At 37.6% G+C, this 19,128-nt stretch overlaps 1 protein-coding gene across 1 annotated transcript in view; it reads left to right on the forward strand.

Annotated features, from left to right (window-relative positions):
• Positions 1-373: 373 nt before the first annotated feature.
• The window catches only part of LOC121409328 (N-alpha-acetyltransferase 25, NatB auxiliary subunit-like), a 36,428-nt gene continuing 17,673 nt past the window's right edge, over positions 374-19,128 (forward strand). Inside the window, exons 1-11 of the mRNA XM_041601259.1 lie at positions 374-571; positions 1,457-1,542; positions 6,843-6,981; positions 7,741-7,859; positions 8,382-8,456; positions 9,242-9,428; positions 10,912-11,023; positions 12,560-12,646; positions 13,886-14,094; positions 16,811-16,992; positions 18,161-18,386. Of these exons, the coding sequence (XP_041457193.1) occupies positions 511-571; positions 1,457-1,542; positions 6,843-6,981; positions 7,741-7,859; positions 8,382-8,456; positions 9,242-9,428; positions 10,912-11,023; positions 12,560-12,646; positions 13,886-14,094; positions 16,811-16,992; positions 18,161-18,386 (1,483 nt within the window). The 5' untranslated portion in view covers positions 374-510. The remainder of the gene's footprint in view (positions 572-1,456; positions 1,543-6,842; positions 6,982-7,740; positions 7,860-8,381; positions 8,457-9,241; positions 9,429-10,911; positions 11,024-12,559; positions 12,647-13,885; positions 14,095-16,810; positions 16,993-18,160; positions 18,387-19,128) is intronic.

Raw genomic sequence — 19,128 nt, forward strand, 5'->3', positions numbered from 1 at the left:
TGAAAATTTCATCAAAATTGGATGTAAAATAAGAAAGTTATGCGTAACTTTCTTATTTTACATCCGAATTTTGCTGAAATTTTCAACATCATGCTTGTTAGATTTTTCTATATTGATTAAAATCAACATTTTTCTGTTGGGGGAACTTGACTTTAAGAGTGACTGAAAGAATGACTGGTGATCCTTTCTTGTGGCAAATAATATTGACCATTAAAACGAGTGACCATTAAATATTTATTGGTTATTAATACCCTCCCAGGTATCACCCATGATTTTCACAACGAATTGTTAACTTGTATTTCTGTGGATTTTCACCTCGATTCTCGCAATACGTTTCTCTATCTCGCCCTCTACGTTCGCTATTGTTCTGTAGCTCGAGCGAGCTCTTGTCGCTCTATGCCAGCCAGTCACGGAGCCAGTACAACGCAAAGCCTCGCCCGCCGGCGCCGGCCCGGTACTGCACGACCGCATACGGTACGTCTTCTCGCGTTTTTATGCTGAATTTTCAACATGGCGGGTCGCAGTGGCCACGCGGATGTCGTCAATGAAAGGCGGTTGAAGCCTTTATACGGTATGAATTCATCTGGTTTTTGTATTTTTTTCAAACTTGAGAAATTGAAGCTTGGACATTTTGTTAGGATCTGTGTTTGTGCAAATAAATCATGGCTTGAGAATGAGAGTGAGAGCTAGGCCTACGGTATATAGGAATTAGGATGGGGGGGTCGGGGTCCGGACACTTCCTTTTTGTAGCCTTCTTTTTTGTCTGGATTACACTAAAAATATGAATTCATTACTTGTAATAATTTTCTATTGTGTTCTTTATAATATTTCCTAACATTTTGTACTAATAGGCCTAATTGATAAAACTTCGCTTGTAAATACTAAATTTTTCCAAATGACATTCTAAAATTGATCGTCCGGACACACAACCCGTCCGGATACACAACAAATAGGCCTAGGGCTAGGCCTATACCGGTATGATGAATACTATCATGATAGATGATGAGATTTAGAAATAGACGAGTCAAAATTGAGAATGAGAGTTTGAGACTGACCCTGCAGTGTTTCCACAGCTCCAAAATAAATTTCCCGAAATTTCCTGAAATTTATAGATAGGCCTATTTCCTTTAATTTTCAAGTTTGATTTTGGTAGGCCTAAATGCTAGTATTTGGTAACGATATCAAAATGAGTTTGTACAGAATCCATGGAATGACCACCAAAGTCTGTTACTGTTTGTATGGTCAGTTCCCCCATGTCTGCGCGGTCTCCCAAGTCTGCGCACCCGCGTATCTGCGCGATAAGAAGATACGCAACGGGCACGAACTTTACACATGCAATACATAGGCAGGTATTCATTAAAAAATCTGACTCAAAATTTTTAACGGTTATATCGTAGTCTAGATTCTCCACCTATCCCAACGTGCTATTATGATGGTGTTTTTTTGTTCATTCTAGATAATCTTGATAATGGAAACTATAAAATAGCATTACAAGCTGCAGATAAACTGCTCAAGAAACACAGAGATCTTCACTGTGCCAAGGTAAAGCATTGGTTTTTTTCTTGACCTATCCAAGATTTCTATAGAAACTTGTGAATTTTCACTGATAAAATTTTGCTGATATTAATTCCATTTCCATACGCCCGTCCTAGATGGACATATTATGGTACCACGCTCAGTGTCCGTCCGTTTACTTTTCCTTGTAAAGGCGATAACTTCAGTTTAATCAAAAAATTAAGCGAGATTTAAATGAAATTTAATATTGAAGTTTAATTATGATTCTACGAAGTAAAGCCTAATCTGAGGAATCATGTATGGGTTGCACACCTGCTACCGATCAAAACGCCACAAATTCAAAGCAACAAAAGGTTGCCATTCATATGCAAATGAGCACAACCGTATATAAGCACAGCAAACACGCTCATTCACCAGTTTTCAAAGTGACAACAAGGCTCATCCAAATCGCTTACGGGAGGGAATAAGAGCTGTTATATTTGGAAGGAAAAAGTTGGGTGGGACATGATTCCTCAGATTAGGCTTTACTTCGTAGAATCATAATTAAACTTCAATATTAAATTTCATTTAAATCTCGTTTAATTTTTTTATTCTACTTCGTAAGCCTAATTGTTCAAAATCATGTATGGGACTTCAAAGCCAAAACTTTGGATGAGCCGATAGTCCAAAAGATACACCCATCTCACTTGATCGTCGAGATCATCACACATGACATTACATTTTGCAACATTCACCATTGTCATGCATAGAGACAGAAATATTCTGAGACAAATTTGTAAATATTAATTTTTTTCTCCTTTAATAACAGATAACGTATTAACAGTCTTCTTCGACTGATTCAAGAAACTCTTTTTGTAGAAATAAAGTAAAGGCCTAATCTCCAACTGTATACGGCCCATGATTTCTTAATATCAACTGTTTTGTATTTGCTTTCAAGCAACAAACAATAATTAAGGCCAAAAGTCAACTGGTTCATCGAGAACTGCGGAATCAAAGTTCACGTACGCCGTTGAGGCAAGAGGTTTTATTGTAGAAGATTGCAAAGGTCTGCGCTGAAGACCATCCGGCGGTGGAAAGAATGACGTCGATCGACGCTCCGTGACGTAATGCGGCACTTGTTGATGCTGAACGGGTACTATGTCCTTTGAATGTAGCAGTATCCAGGCCTGCTTTTTTCAGGACACACTTAATCCATCTGCTTATTGTTTGCGATGTCACATTGTGATGTGGAGCATTAATGGAAACAAAGAGCCAACGATTGTTGGCCCTCAGGCGCGAAGTGCCTTTCAGGTATTCGATGAGGGTACGGAGAACACAAAGCCTTTCTTCTGCTGGGTATGCACGTAACGTGATTACCGTTGGGGGTGATCCTGGTCGGCTCGTCTTGGTCAACTCGTTGATCACGAACTCAACACACAAATCAGATATAATGCAATCCGTCATACTGATGAGTGACAAAGCTTGAGCCCGTTGACCCGAAACTAGAGCTATCAACATAACTAGTTTGAAAGTTAACTGTTCGAGGGATAGATCGTGAAGGGGGGTCAGCCCCTTGATATAGTCCAGAACTATGTTCACATCCCACGTTGTACTATATCGTGGGCGGGGAGGGCGTAAATTATATGTTCCTTTCAAAAAGCGAGATATGAGGGGATGTGCCCCCACCGCAAACCCCTGACAAGGAGGTAGAAGTGATGAAAGTGCGCTCCTGACCGTGTTTAGGCTACTGTACGATGCACCCCGGTAGAATTCCGATGTTAGGAACTCGATGATACAATTCAAATTAGAACAAAAGGGATTGACACTCCTTCGACAACAGAAAAGAAGCCATTTTCTAAGGGCTGAGTCATAACTTTGACGAGTGGACTTTCTCCACGAGTGCAAGATGACATTCGCAGCTTGCGGCGAAATTCCTTGGGCTTGTAGTTGTCCCCCGATAACTGACAGGCAATGAGGCGCAGTTTCCCGAAGAGGGGATGGGGTCTATCTGGAAAGGGAAGAGAAAGCAGAGTATTAGATGCTGGTAATAGTACAGGATAAGCTGTGAGCATGTGTAGTAGTCGTGGATACCATATCTGGGTTTTCCACAGGGGGGCGATTAGTATCACCTCGGCTTTCTCCTTCAGTATCTTTTGAAGAATCATGTTAATGAGGCAAAAGGGGGGAAAAATATAGCTTCGAAAGCACCCCCAATTTAGAGAGAACGCGTTAGTTGTTAAGGCCTCCGGGTCCGGGTGCCAAGATACAAAGGAGTCCACCTGTCTATTGAGACGAGAGGCAAATAGATCAATGTCAGGGACAAAGAAGATATTGCAAACACGATAAAACACAATGGGATCAATCATCCACTCTGTGTTCTCATTAAAGTTACGGGAGAAGGAGTCTGTTATTGTGTTTTGTTTCCCAGGTATGTGTTCGGCGGAGAGCCAAATATTCCTCTCCATACACCACAACCAAATGTCTCGACTGACGGAATGTAGATCAGGCGAATGACGTACCAAATTTGTTGATGCAAGATACAGCTGAGGAATTGTCAGTCCTAACGTGAACATGTACGGCGTTCAAATCTGAACAAAAGGAACGAAGTGCAAAGAGGATAGCCAAAAGTTCCAAAACATTAATATGCAAATCGCATTCTGTTGAGGACCAGTGTCCTTGTGTATTGACATGAAGAGTTGGACTATACTCCCCCCATCCCATGAGGGATGCATCTGTCTCTATGTAAATGTCGACGTTCCGAATGATTGGGGCGGAGCCGGGGGCGTGAGACGCCCACCATGTCAGCGCCAACCTTGATCGAGTATTTAAAAATTCGATTTGTTGACAGGGTTCAATCACCGATTTCTTTCTATTCACAACAAAGCCTAGAGATTCACAAAGATCTAGGCGTGCCTTAGTATTACATTGGCATTCGTTATAATCATATCCTATTAATAATGCATCGTCGATATAATTACAAGATGCATACCCTAAATTCCGGAGGAAAGCAATCATTGGTTTAAGACTCTCGGTGCACTCGATAACCCAAATGGGAGAACACAAAACTGGAAAAGTTTGCCCCTCCATTGGAAGCGGAGATACTTGCGATGTTCCTGTGCAATAGGCACTGAGAAATATGTGTCTTTGAGGTCAATAGACGCAAAATAACAATTCGGTTCAATTAAACGTAGAGCAGAATCAAAGGTCTCCATTTTAAAATGGTGATATGAAACAAATTGGTTCAGGTTTTTGAGGTTGATAACCTGCCGAAAAGAGCCGCCTTTTTTGGGTGTGAGAAAAATGTTTGAAATGAATTCACCCTTCACATGAATACAGGGTACAATAGCCTCCTTTTTAAGCAGATTTTGAATTTCTGCGTCAATTAATATCATTTCAGGTTCGCTGAAACTGATTTGAGAAGGAACAGTAGTCTGATAAGGCGAACAGTCGAATTCTATAAAATAATGTTGAACCGTGTTCAAGACCAATGGGTCTGAAGTAATCCGCTTCCAATGGGGGGTGAACCGAGACAATCTAACCGAAACAACGGGCAAACTTACCAACGGCGATTGATCTAATCGGCTTGTTTCTTGGTTTGACGGCCGCGCTGGTCCGGGTGGAAAGGCGGGGCCTGGTGTCTCCTCGGAGGGAGGTTTGGGGGAGGCCTTGAATAGTTTCCTGGAATCGAACGGCGGCGTGAGTCACGGTACCCCTCTACTTGATAGGGTCTGGTAGCCTGTCGAGCGGGGCGTGCAAACCTCCTGCGGTTTTGATGGGGGGCCTGTACACCAATGCCCAGCCGATGTGTTTCCTTTAATTCCTTGCATCTCTGGGGGAGATTGTCCCCGAACAGCAGGTTGAAGGTTCAGGAACCCGCACTATCCGTGCATAGCGGGCGAAAAGCCGTATCAAGCTCCGGCTTGATGAGCTCACGATGCCTCGAGCTCAGGTCGACGCTTGCCGCCCCCAAAATGGCAATGCCGTCCAGTAGCAGCTTGCTAGTTTGCCGTGGGTCGATGGAGGGGGCCTTATCTGGATCGAGAAGGCCATCTGCAGCGCGGGCAAGTGGAGATATCGCCTTGAGTAAGAGTAACTCGGTTTTCTGAAGTTTGTGGTCGAATATTCGAGTTCTACTCTTTAAGATAGGCCAAATCTCAGGGTTGACTCTGGGGGCGGAAAGGGCCTTACAATTCTCAGGTCGGGGGAAAGCCTCCAACTTCCCCTTTAGAGTGTCCTCTTTCAAGCCGGTGGACATCAACTTGTTAACCACCTCGGCCAGTTTCTCTGACATAGAAGCGCCGACTACCTCGTCTGCTTTCTCCACTAGTTCGGAGTACTCTCCCAATACACCTTGATCAGCTTGGTCCTGAGTGGAGGGTTGCTGAGAGACAAGCCACTCGATGTCGTCATCCACATCATCTCCCTGCTGGTTGGTGGTTGCAGAGGTGTTTGGGAGGAGGGACAGAACAGTCGACTGTAACGTCGATACAGTGTTGGCCAGCTCCAACATGCCTGGCGCATGGCCGACGTCTATCTCCGCCTCCCTGGCACCCATAGGTGCAGCGTCAGGGGGCTGCCGCGGAGTCTCCCGGGGGTCAATAGACCCAGGGTCCGGGGGCGGTCTGGTTATGGTACACGGAGCTTGCTTGCCCGGCTTCTTCTTTCCGTCCTTGGCTGCTTGGCCGCCAGCCAGTGGTTGGGAGGCGGATGGTTCCGGATCCAGCGAAGGGCAGGGCCCGTTAAGTAAATCGGAGAGTTCCCGCGAGAGGTCCGTCATCATGTAGCCTGGCGTAGATCGGCACACAGAAGTACACTGGTGAATGAGCGTGTTTGCTGTGCTTATATACGGTTGTGCTCATTTGCATATGAATGGCAACCTTTTGTTGCTTTGAATTTGTGGCGTTTTGATTGGTAGCAGGTGTGCAACCCATACATGATTCTGAACAATTAGGCTTACGAAGTAGAATTTAATCTAGGCTCATATAATTTGGTGTGTATGATACTAGCATGAATCCCAGGAAGCCTAGATTGATTTTGAGGTCAAAAGGTCAAGGTAACAAAATTTATCTTGTAAAACACTGTTTTATTTCATATCCTCGAAATTGTAAATGTTTTATGCATACATAGTCTTCTCATTATGAATTGAAAATTGACAGACAGATTTTGGGTATTTTCAAAGCTAATCAACCTGCATGTCTGAAATATTTTAGGTTTCTGTTATAGGATGATTTTTATTATGGTAAAATAGGGTAGATTGATGAGAATTTGTCAAATACTAGTGTGAAAAAAGATTTAAGAATGCAGTACTTAAGAAATGCTTATGATAGGATATTTGTGCATGTATGTAGGTATTAAAGGCTCTTGCTCTTCTTCGAATGGGACGTAGAAAAGAGAGTCTTGCAATCACCCAAGATGTCATTCAGGTTAAACCAACCGATGAAGCAACATTATCAGCCTTGTCTATCTGCTTTAGAGAGATGCAGAAACGTAAGTATTTGTCTCCCTTTCAATGTTACACCGTATGGTTTGGTAGAAAAAGGAAACATTTTTGTAAGGGTTTATTTCATTTGCTTTCATCACCTAGGGGTCAAAAATCATATTTCATAATTTATTTTTTGCAAAAATAGGTGAGACTACCACCTTGTTTAAATCATGTTCCATATTATGATTGCTAGTATTCAGAAAAAAAAGATTCCTCTATGGGTTAACCTGCCCACTACTTTCAAGTCCCCCTCATTTCCATACTAAAATATCAAAATTGAAAGATAATGTTAATGACCCATTACTGCATTCAACTTACATGAATTTATCTCTGAAGACTCCAAAGCATATCTCAATTCACTTTGGTAATCTATTCTGCATCTTAAAAAAACACAGTCTGAAAATGAAATAGTAACTAAAACTTAATAGGTCAAGAAATGCAGTGGGCCTGCAGCATCGATATATTTGATGGAATCATTTGTGCATAATATACAAGCCTTTAGCCAAGGGAGGGGGTTCTATTGAAACCCTGAAATTATCAAAAGCAAAATAAATTGGAGGGAAAGTAGAAGAGAAAAGAGAAGAGATTGAACCCTGTAATTAAAAATCCTGGCTACAGGCTTGACAAAGAGCAAAATTGTATTGCCTTTTCTGTATATACATTTCATGTATTTGTTTTTATTGTAAACATGCGTTTTTAACAACTGAAATCATCCAAGATCATGCGTACATTATTGAGTTGAATTTTGAATTTAATCTTTATAGCTGAGCTGATAGTAGAGATTTACAACAGTGCTCTGAAAAACCAACCACTAAATGAAGAGTTTCATACACATCTCTTTATGGCTCTAGTCAGAGTAGGAAACTGCAAAAGGCAGCAACAGGTAATTTGTCTATGGTATAAATGTTGAAATTTCTATCTATAAAAAAGCACTTCTGATCACCTCTTCATCAATTCATTAAAAAAAAGTTTATTAATAGCTTTTTAACGTAACCTTTAGACATAGGTATATGTTTATTAGTAATTAGTCAGCTATCCTTTGCACCTGAAATGTCCATGTAAAGTACCCTGTAAACTTACCATTAAATTCATAAAATTTCAAACCATGTATCTGTATTATAGGGAGACAGCATATTTGATTATTGTATGAAGTTAAGGCCTGACATTGTGATGAGTTGTTTATACATTTATTTTTCTTTCTCATAAACCTCATGGTATTGACATTGTTAACAGTAATTTACTACATCATTATCCTTGCCTTATTTTGCCACCTTGAAACATTTTGACATGTCTTGCATTTTTCCCATTTTACCCCATTGATAATTTCTTTGAATGTTACTATGTGTTTCTAAATGTTATGAGATTCATGTCAATTTCATTTTCATTGATTATTGTTGCTTTTTAGGTTGCTATGGGTTTGTACAAAGTGTTTCCAAAGAATCCATACTATTTCTGGGGTGTTATGAGTGTTGTAATGCAGGTGAGTACTAAATCTTAAGAGAAAAATAAAATAAAGTTACAAGTTGTCTAGATATTTAAATGATTGATGTCATAATAAGCATAGGGTAATTTGGAGGCTGAAAAGACTAGGGATGGTGAAATGGACATGCATGTCACTTATGATATTTGTAAAAACATACTTGATTGTTCCAAAATTATTGATTACTTATGGTTCAGACGGTAAAGTGTTTGCCTGCCGAACCAAAGGTTGTGGTGCGAGTTCACCTGGGCGGATGAATGAAGCCTGCGTTGTGTGTTAACGTCTTTCCCCTGTTCCATATATGCAGGCTATGTTACAGTTGAAAACACTATGTCCCTCGGATAAGACGTTGAATGGAATCCCCTGTTTTGAAGAGAGTCACCACTTTTGCACGTTAAAAGTGATCGACTTGCATTCCCCCAATCAGTTATATCGGGAGGAGAGACCTGCCGTTAATAGTTAATCAGTTTGCTTTTCGTCTCCCAGGCACAGATTACACCAAACATATAATAGTAATGCATGAAAATTATAATTTGGGTGTTCCAACTCGTTTTTCACTATCGTGGTATCTGCTACAAACACCACAATTGATCTTTTATTTTTTGTTTTTTTGGAAATTGCCTGTGACATTTTTTTCGATCATAAAAAAATGATCTAAATTGATTTTAATTAGTTATGAATTTTGTCTGAAAACAGAATAATCATTGTAATTTTACATGAGATTATCTTTTTGAGATTCTTCTCACCGTAAGTGAACACGGCTGTATGTGACTATTCTTTCACAGGGTCTTACAAGTGTAGACACCAAGCTTGCATCATCTATGTATTTTCCTCTTTCTGAGAAGATGATAGAGAGAATGGTCAAGGAAAATAAACTGGATGCTGAGGCTGAAGTCATTCTTTATCTTATGGTATTAGATTATCTTGGGAAAAATGAAAAGGCCATTGAGATACTGGATGGACCATTAGGAAGTAAGCATTTATATTGAGTGCTTTTATTGAAAGAATTGTCAGTGGATTCTGTTCATTTGAACATGGAAATTTCATGACCATTATACTTCTTTTATAGTCATTTATTTTATTTATTTTTTTTTACAATTTACAGCACCCCCCAAAAATGTCCCTCTGTCATAGGGCTGAATTAATTCTAAAATGTGATAGTATTTTCAAATAAATTTTAATGAGTAGAAAGCTCATTTCATAAACTAACTTCTATGAAAATTTCATTGGTCATGTTTTTAGCGGTTTTGAATACACACTTGTGTAACAGTGGTGCATTTTAGCCCATTGTAGCATTGATGCATTTCTGCATTGTCTATGGCCTGTAAACCCCCGTTTTTACATCCAGGATCTGAGTAGGGACAGCTCTCTTATTATATCCTGGCTCCTCAAATCATACCCTTGGGCATGTTCAGAAGGACAAGAAACCTCAAAAATGAAGTTTGTTTGATGATTGATAAGGGGAATCAGTGCAGCAACTTGAAAGAAAATGTGAATGATGGATGAGTAAAATAAGCTGAAAAACAAAGGGGGATCCACAAGTTAATCACACTTTGTGGAAAGGAACTTTACCAGAGAAGAATTTGACTTTCTTTTCCTTTAAAAAGTTAGTAAAATTAACTTGACCTCAGGGGCTTATTAACCAAAAAAAATAATGAAAACAAAAATGCAGTGTTGTTTGAATAAGGCATGAAACAGACTTGACCTGTTGTCTCAATCATTGTGCATCTTCCATTATCAAACATGAAATGAACTGTCAAATACTGTTTTTCCTTCTTAACATGTTCTAGGTTGTGATTTGATGAGCCTGGTTAGATCATGGAGGTTTCCTTGGTCAGATCAAGGAATTCTTTGGTGAGAATGGTCAAAGGGGGTGGATTTGCTACAAAGTACAGAGCACACAGCAGTGCTGCATGCATGCAAACTTGGAATGGGCTGAAAAGCATTACTGTTACATAATAGACTATTCAAAACCACTGAAGAGAGATCAATGAAATTTTTAAAGAAGTTAGAACCAGAGATGAGCTTTTAGTTCCATACATTTCATTGAGAATAATTTTCATTTTGGAAGTAATTAAGAGGGACATTTTATTGGGACGCACTGTATAACCTTATAAAGCTCAAAACTGCTCCAGAACAAGATTGCAAGTACAAATCCAATGCAAATCCTGTATCGAGACAAAACTATTGAATTTATTTTACTTAAAGTAAACAATTGATTTTGTCTATTTATTATTGAAATATGCTCTGGATGATTTCAATAAAGAACAAAGAAATACATAAGAAATTTTGATAACCAATTGAAATACATAAAAATGTGGATACTGCCATTTTGTAAATGGAAATTTAATGTAAATCCTAAAAGAGAGAGTCACCATCTCTAAAATGTTCAAGGTCTTGATATTCTGTTTATTGTGAGGATGATTTACCATTAGAATATTTGTCTTTCTTTTAGAACTTATGAGCAGTGAAATTGATGGAGTAGACATCCGCAAAGCAGAACTCTTTTGGAAGATGGAGAAATGGGCTGAGACTAATAGTGCCTATAGATCGTTATTACTTAGACAGTAAGTTCAGTATTTATATGGCTTTTTATTGATAAATGAGAAGAATATGTTTTAACCCTATTTAGGCCGGGGGGGGGGGGGGCCTCGGAGGCCCCCCTCAACGAATCATGCGATATTTTCGCTGTGCGAAATTTCTTGACCACGCCGCTCACTGACTTTTTACTTTCAAGTCTTGCGCAACATTTGAGACCAATTTTGTGTCACCCGGGTATGTGGTTCCGGAATTACGCAACATGTAAGTGTATGTCAGACCGAAAATTGCTCAAAAATGTGATTTCGTGTACAAAGTCAATTTAAATTGTGTTTTCAACCAAAATTAATAAATGTATGATTATTTTTAGTTTTGCTAGTCTAAATGTATTCATTTTATGCTTTTTATGATCACAGAAGAGTCCCCAATAAATTACATTGAAAAAACAATGAAAAACAAAAAGTCCAAAAAACAGAGAAATACATAAGAAATTGCAAAAAACAATATAATACATCAGAAAATGATTTGATATCACAATTTTTTCATGTACACTTGCTAAGGACACCACAAAGAGTTGTATACCAAAAATTAGTACATTTGGAGCTTCATTTTTTATTGAGTTAGAGGAAAAAGTATGATTTCGCATACTAATTATGCATAAATTAGCATAATCACTTAATAGTGATTCGCATGAAATAAATTACTATACAATCTTGTAGATTATGTCCCAGGCAACCCGCGTGCCAATTTTCGGCGCGGTCGATGGCCGAGATCTTAGGGGGGGCCTGGGAGGCCCCCCCCCCCCGGCCATAGGAACTCCCAAAATACCCCGGCCTAGATAGGGTTAAAAATTTTATTTTGAGAATATTCCCTATTTTAATTGGGCTATTTCAGATCAGGATATATGGAGGGTGGGAAGTCAATTTGAACCATCTCAGATCTCGGCTGATTGTGTGATTGCCACAAAAATTTGCTTGCGTATAGAGCTGGATGTAATCTGCAAGGCTGTATAGTACAATTTTCAAATAAATTGTTTATGATTTTTTATTAGTTAATTATGCAAATAAGCGTATGAAATTTGCCCTAAATGTGTTTTCTTTGTGTATGATTTTGCCTTTAACTCACTAGAACTAGTTGAATGCTAATGTATAGTGAGTGGATCAATTTTTTCTTTTCTAAAATAAGCAAACATATGTTGAGATTTTGGAATAGTTTCTGTTGTTCTGTGCAGTTTGTTAAGGAAAAATATGTTTTACGTTTGAAAAGCCACTTTCAAAAGGCCATTACTGTGATATCAGGGAAATCACTGTGTTCCTACATATTATAGCAGGTATTATTGACAATGAGAGAAAAGTTGATATCGCTAAGCAAAAAATAAGCGATTATCGGCAAGACCAGTGATAAAGACGTTATTATAATAGCCCTACAAATATCACCTTTGTTTTCCTTGTCAGATTTATTCAATTTGTGAATATTAGTAATCTTGATGTTTCAGTGATTCTTAAAGTGTTTTTTTGAATGACATGATATTGGTGCACAGTTATTTCTTTTGTTTGATTCTTTAGGCCAGATAATTGGTTTTTCTATGAACAGTACTTCACTTCATCCTTCAAGCTCATAGATTCATCCTGGTCACCTCCTGAAGATGAAAAGTAAGTTATCCTGAGTAAACTGTACCAACGTTTCATCCAAGATTAACCAGAGGGTGTCACTTTTCAAAAGAACAAATTACCCCCCCCCCAGCTATAATCCATTGACAGTTTTTTTTTGTTTAAGGGTATTTGACAAGCAAAAAAGACCTCTCTCTGATAAAAGAAAAGAGAGGGCGGGGGGGGGGGGGGGGAGGAGGCCTATCTGGTCCCTTCTGGATACATACATTGGTCTTTTTGTAGTATGAATTTATTGTCAGTGGAACATTATTTTTGGGGGTAATTAGTGGTTGAACACCCATAAATTTGATTAATCTGATAAAGGGAACAAAACCCTTGAAAATTTTGCCCTCCTCAGGTCAATCACAGTTAAAATTGACACACATTTCACCCATGATAATGATTTGATATTCCAAAATTTAATAGTTAATTGTATTTCATTGTTTTATAATTTTATTTTTTTATTGTTTTTATTTTGATGCAATTTGTCAGAGATACTTTTTTTCAGTGATAAATATAAGTAAGCCATTTGCTTATAATAAAAAAAAGTGATACAAATAATCAAATTTTGCATTTTGGCTACATACAGGTTTTGCATAACAGAGAGTGCACTAGATTTAACTTTAATTCCTAATGGTTTGAAAATGCCATATTTAACTTTTGAATAAGTAAAAAAATGCATTCAATAACTACAAGGCTGGGTAGTATTGTAATGTTTGATGAAACTCAAGTATAGTTCACATTATTGATTTCTAATACAGAAGCTTAATAATAATAATAATAATAATAGCGGCATATTTACCCAGGGTAGCCACTTCAGTTCCGAAAACTGTTCTCCCAGTGGGCCCTGTTATTATTACCCCGGCTTTAGCACGGCTACCTTGATGGGGCGCTCGAGCATTCGAGGAATTTCTTCCTACCGGGTACCCATTCACCTCACCTGGGTCGAGTGCAGCACAATGTGGACAAATTTCTTGCTGAAGGAAATTACGCCATGGCTGGGATTCGAACCCACGACCCTCTGTTTCAAAGTCCGAAGACTAATCCACTGGGCCACAACGCTCCACAAAGCTTTAGACAGGCTTTAACTTTCATTCAAGAGGACCATTGTGTGTTATATGGCAAACGCTTACATGCAAAAAAGGGACAACTGATGACATCACTCCTTGGTTTTCTATAATTATAGATGATGAACTGCATTTGTATAGCACCACATATCTGTGAAAAACATTTATGTTTCAGAGAGAAGTCCAAGCTTGGTCAAGTTGACCATACAGTTGAGATGATGGTCAGTTTCATCCAAGAACAGATTAATAATGAGGAAGCAAAATCAAAGAATTCAGGAGATGCAGGAGTTGGTAGGTTACTACGAGGACCATACCTTGCAAGACTTGAATTGATCCAACTGCTTACTAATAGAGGTGCCAGTGATGAAGCAAGAGAAAGAATAGGTAAGGTATCCACAATCTTCATGAATAGCAAGTGTTGTGATGTATTCACTTTAATCCCTTGATTTTCATTATCATGATCCCAATCAGATTCATGCATATTAATATGACCATCATAATTAAAACTGAAATTTCTTTGTGTATAGACTACTAAGAAGAGAAATGAGATAGATGTGTGGAAAGGTCTTATTTCATATAAATTATAGTAGTGATATGAAAAAAATTGATTGTAATTTGTTATATGTTGCAATATTTTTACTTTTATACCTAAAAAGGAAAAAAAAATCACACTTGGATTCCAACTGCAGAACTTGAAGTGCAGTGAAGTGCAGTGAAGTGAAGTGCATTATCAAGGCATGATATTCTCCCAATTAAAATCAGAAATTCGATTTTTTGAATAATTCTTTTTTCAGATTTTTAAAATTTTTTTGTCTCACCTGCAAAGCAGAGCGAGACTACAGGCGCCGCTTTTCCGACGGCGATGGCGGCGGTGACGAAGACAACACTGTCATCAACATTGAAATCTTAACCAAGGTTAAGTTTTTTTAAATGCCATCATAACTTGAAGAGTATATGGACCTAGTTCATGAAATTTAGACAGAGTACTGGTAATCAAGTATTACTGAACATCCTGTCTGAGTTTCAGGTCACATGACCAAGGTAAAAGATTATTTAGGGTCAATGACCATGATGGGGGAATCAATATCGAAATAGATTTTAAAATGTCATGACTTCTAAAGTATATGGACCTAGTAAAACTTAGACATAAGGGTGACAGTGTATCACTGAAGATCCTGCCTGAGTTGCAGGTCACATGATGAAGGTCACTTAGGGTCAACAAATTTTGACAATGTTGGGCGTATTTGTGGAATTGTCACAACTTTAAAGTTTATAGATCTAGGTCATGAAACTTGGTACATAAGAGTAACTATCCCTGAATATCTTGTGCTTGTTTCTGGTCACATGACCAAATCAAAGGTCATTTCGGGTCATTGAACTTTGGCCATGTTGGGGGTATTCGTTGAATTGGCATAACTTAGAAAGTTTATGGATCTACACATGTAGTTCATGAAACATAGACATAAGGGTAATCGAGTATGTCTGATTGTTTTGCACATGTCTTAGGTCACATGATCATGGTCAAAGGTCATGTTGGGTCAATGGACATAGTATTTTATTATCATATGAGTGTTTTCTTTTGTGAATAATTACTTTGGCTGTTTTCAATGTCAGCACTGCTGTTATATCAAATTGCGTAATGCAGGTGAAAATACCAGGTGTTCCACTTGTTTATTTGTATTTTTTTTACATGAAATCCTTTGCCCAAGAACATTCTCATGCTGGTTTTACTTCTTCTTAAAGTCAAATGATAAAACTTTCATGCAGACTCACCTTTAAAAACCACTTTTGAGTTAGTTACTAAGCAAGAGCTTGTAAATCCGAATGGGGCGCCTCTGACTTTGGCGGTGACTTAGCGACCCTTGGCTATTTTTTCAGATTTTTTTTCAGAGGAGAATGCATAAGCAAGTATACAAATGCACAAATCTATTTTTGCAAATACGGGCATGATCCTGTCATCTGATAAAAGAAAGTAGGTGACAGTCCTGAAAGCTTAGAGTATCAGCTACAATATACCCAAAGCTGAGTGAAAACAGACAAGAATTAATGGAGATATTTGCTCAAATATGACAAATCCAGTTTTGGAAAAATTCTTCTCCCATAGTCTTAGAGATTGAATGCAAAATGAGCAAAAGGATATGCCTATATAAATTGCAATGTTTTAGGATGATCTCTTTCTCAAAATAAGTATCGAAGGTAACACTTGGACAACGCAGCTACTACAGATGGAAAATTGTTCAAAAATATACCAACATTTAAAAGTTAGAGTAAAATTTGTGAAATTATGGTGACGTTATAACACACAAAAGGGAAATTTGACTTCCACCATTTTGATGACGTCATGATATGATTTAGGATAAAATTAAACCCTATCTTTGATTCATACTCTATCCAAATATGAAGAAAAATGAGGACCCTCGCTCGTTCTCAAGAGCTACTAACAGTGAGTTTTCAATAGGCATATTTTTTGCCCATATATGGCCTATTATAGTGGGAGCACATGCCCATTTGCCTGATGCAAACTTTGGTTAATGCTCATTCCAGTATTAGTGGTCATAAAGAGCTGATGAAGATCTGTATCAAAGTGCTCAGAATTATGTTATCAAAATTAAGAAAATTATTTTTTTTTGTTGTGTTCGTGGTATGCGTGCAAATTTGAAAATTTAAATTTTATGTTGCGTTAGTGTTTCGCGTGCACGTACTCTTATTTGGTCAATAAGTGATTTTAAGCATTTTAAAATTTGATCCGCATATGTGTGCATCATGTCCTCTATATGACCTATAATGACATGGGACAGTTGACCCTTGACGTGAGCCTATATGATGTAAATATGATTGATTTTTGATCATTGATAATGAAGATATGATTTAACAAAATGGCACCTGGATTATGTCATAATTACCTGATGACCTTGCACTTGTTTCATACACATGACAGTAGTCCCCATACCTGGGTATATTTTGATGAAAATTGATTAAGGATTTTTATAGATTTCCTTTTAACGAGAAAGTCAAAGAGAAATAGAGAAATGGTTCTAGGCCATTCAAGATCACTGGGATGGTTCAAGGCCGTGCAATTTTTAAATTCTTTGTTTTTCAGGTTCAGCTCAAGATCACATCAGACACTACCACTCTATCTTTGGTGCTAAGTTTTGTTGCTATAGTGATTTGAGCAGATACACTGATCTCCTTGGTGATGAGGATGGAGCTATCTTTACACAGAGTTTGGTTGAAGATCGTTTGCCTTTAGATGAAGAGGAGGGTCTCTCAATAGCTACATCTGTAAGTCCCTGATTAAATAAAAAAAATAGATAATCTTGCTGGGGTACAAACTATTAATATCAGGAAATGAGAGAACATACCTGAACTAATGCTGCATCAAACTAGATAGTCTCTCCTTGAAATGGCATATATACCTCCTTTTTGAAGCATAAGAAAATTTTTAGAATTTAGAATCCTATCTCTCAAGAGATTATCTTGCAATTAAAGCAATGAAAGTGATGTTCATAAAAAATTCAGAAACAAGGTCTTGTTTTCAACATCAAATCTTAACTAAAGGTTAAGTCTTTGAAATGTCATCATAACTTGAAAAGTATATGGACCTAGTTAAAAAAAATGGACATAAGGTAATCAGGGATTACTGAACGTCTTGCCTGAGTTTCAGGTCACATGCCAAGGTCAAAGGTTATAGGGTCAATGAACTTATATATTTGTGTGGGGGGGGGTAATCAAAACAAAATTTTAACCAAGGTTAAGTTTTTAAAATGTCATAACTCTGAAAGTATACGGACCTAGTTTATAAAACTTGGACATACACTATAATCAAGTATTACTGAATATCCTGCCGGAGCTTCAGGTCACATGCCAAGGTCAAAGTTATTTAGGGTCAATGAACTTTTGCCATGTTGTGGATATATGTTGATTTCCATCATACCTTATAACATTTTTGGATCTGGTTCATGAAACTTAAACATAAGAGTAATCAAGCATCATTGGATATCCTTTGAGTTTCAGGTCACATGACCATGAACATAGTATTTTATTATCATATGAATGGTGTTTTATTCTTTATTCCTTTTCAAAGTCAGCACTGCTGCTATACTGAATCGCGTAATACAGGCAAGACTGCCAGAGGTGCTCCACTTGTTAATGATTTATTTTCTTCAATTAAATTTTGCACAAATGATATTTGGCAAATTTAGAGTGGAAGTAGCATAGGTCAATGACTTCCCCTTTAATGATCAGTTCCCTTCATACATCACTGCATTAATGATGTCGTAAGCTAATCATTTGCGAAATGCTGTATTTTCTTCTAATTATTATTCTCTGTTTGCTTTATTGAAATGATAAAGGGCTTGAAATTTGAGCTTTATAATTGCTCTGTGCTTATTGATATATTTGGCCATGAACATTACAGCTCCAAGGCTGATGGTTTTGTTTTCCCATTTAGATCAAGGGTCTTCAAAGACATCTTAGCACTATTCAGTTGAGCAGACGATTAGGTATCCAGTCTAGTTTGTCTTCGGCAGAGAAACTTGATGTTGCTATGGAGATGGCTGCTACTCACAGGCAAAGTCTACGGTTTGCCGAGGGAAACATCTCAGCTGATAACCAATATGCAGATGACTACCTCTTATTAGCTGTACATATACTTTTAGATGTATGGGAAGAGACTGGTGAGTTAACACATCTCCTGTATACTAAAAGATGTATGAGAATAGACTGGAGAGTAAACACATCTGTGGTATACTATGAGATGGGAAAAGACTGGCAAATTAATATATCTCTGGTATAGTATTAGATGTATGGGAATAGACTGGTGAGTCAATTTATCCCTGATAAATTTGTCAATTCAATTTCAATGTATATTAATTGTCATTCAGAGATTTAGTGAAAGACACCTAAAAAATCAAGTAAATGCGAAAGAGCCATTCCTTTCTCATTTAATAAATCTTGACCAATTATTCTGCACATAGACATTTTGATGTTTACATATGTGCAATATGATGAAATCAGTTGCCTATTCTAGAAAAAAGAATTCCTACTTCTTAAATAATGATAACCATTGGTGAAGGTTTGAAAATCCATCAAAGATTAAGAAAGTTATTTGAATTTCAATTTTTTATTTGTGACATATACGAGCAGCTGCCCCATATGTAATGTAACATGAAATTAAAGTACTTTTAATTTTTGATGGTTCATCTTTATTTTTTTTTACAATAGTACTCTGAAGGTATTATTAAAAAAAACATTTTCCTGATTTTGAGAATATGTCATTTCATTCATTTTCATTTACACAATATATGGTCATGATTGAGTTTTAACCATGGAACGTCCGCAATGAATGGGTTATGATTTATCATTGATACTGAATAGACAACCATCCATTGCACTTTTTCTTCTCAACTTATGTTTCTC

The sequence above is a fragment of the Lytechinus variegatus genome, chromosome 2 (genome assembly GCF_018143015.1).
Source record: "Lytechinus variegatus isolate NC3 chromosome 2, Lvar_3.0, whole genome shotgun sequence".
Classification (NCBI taxonomy): domain Eukaryota; kingdom Metazoa; phylum Echinodermata; class Echinoidea; order Temnopleuroida; family Toxopneustidae; genus Lytechinus; species Lytechinus variegatus.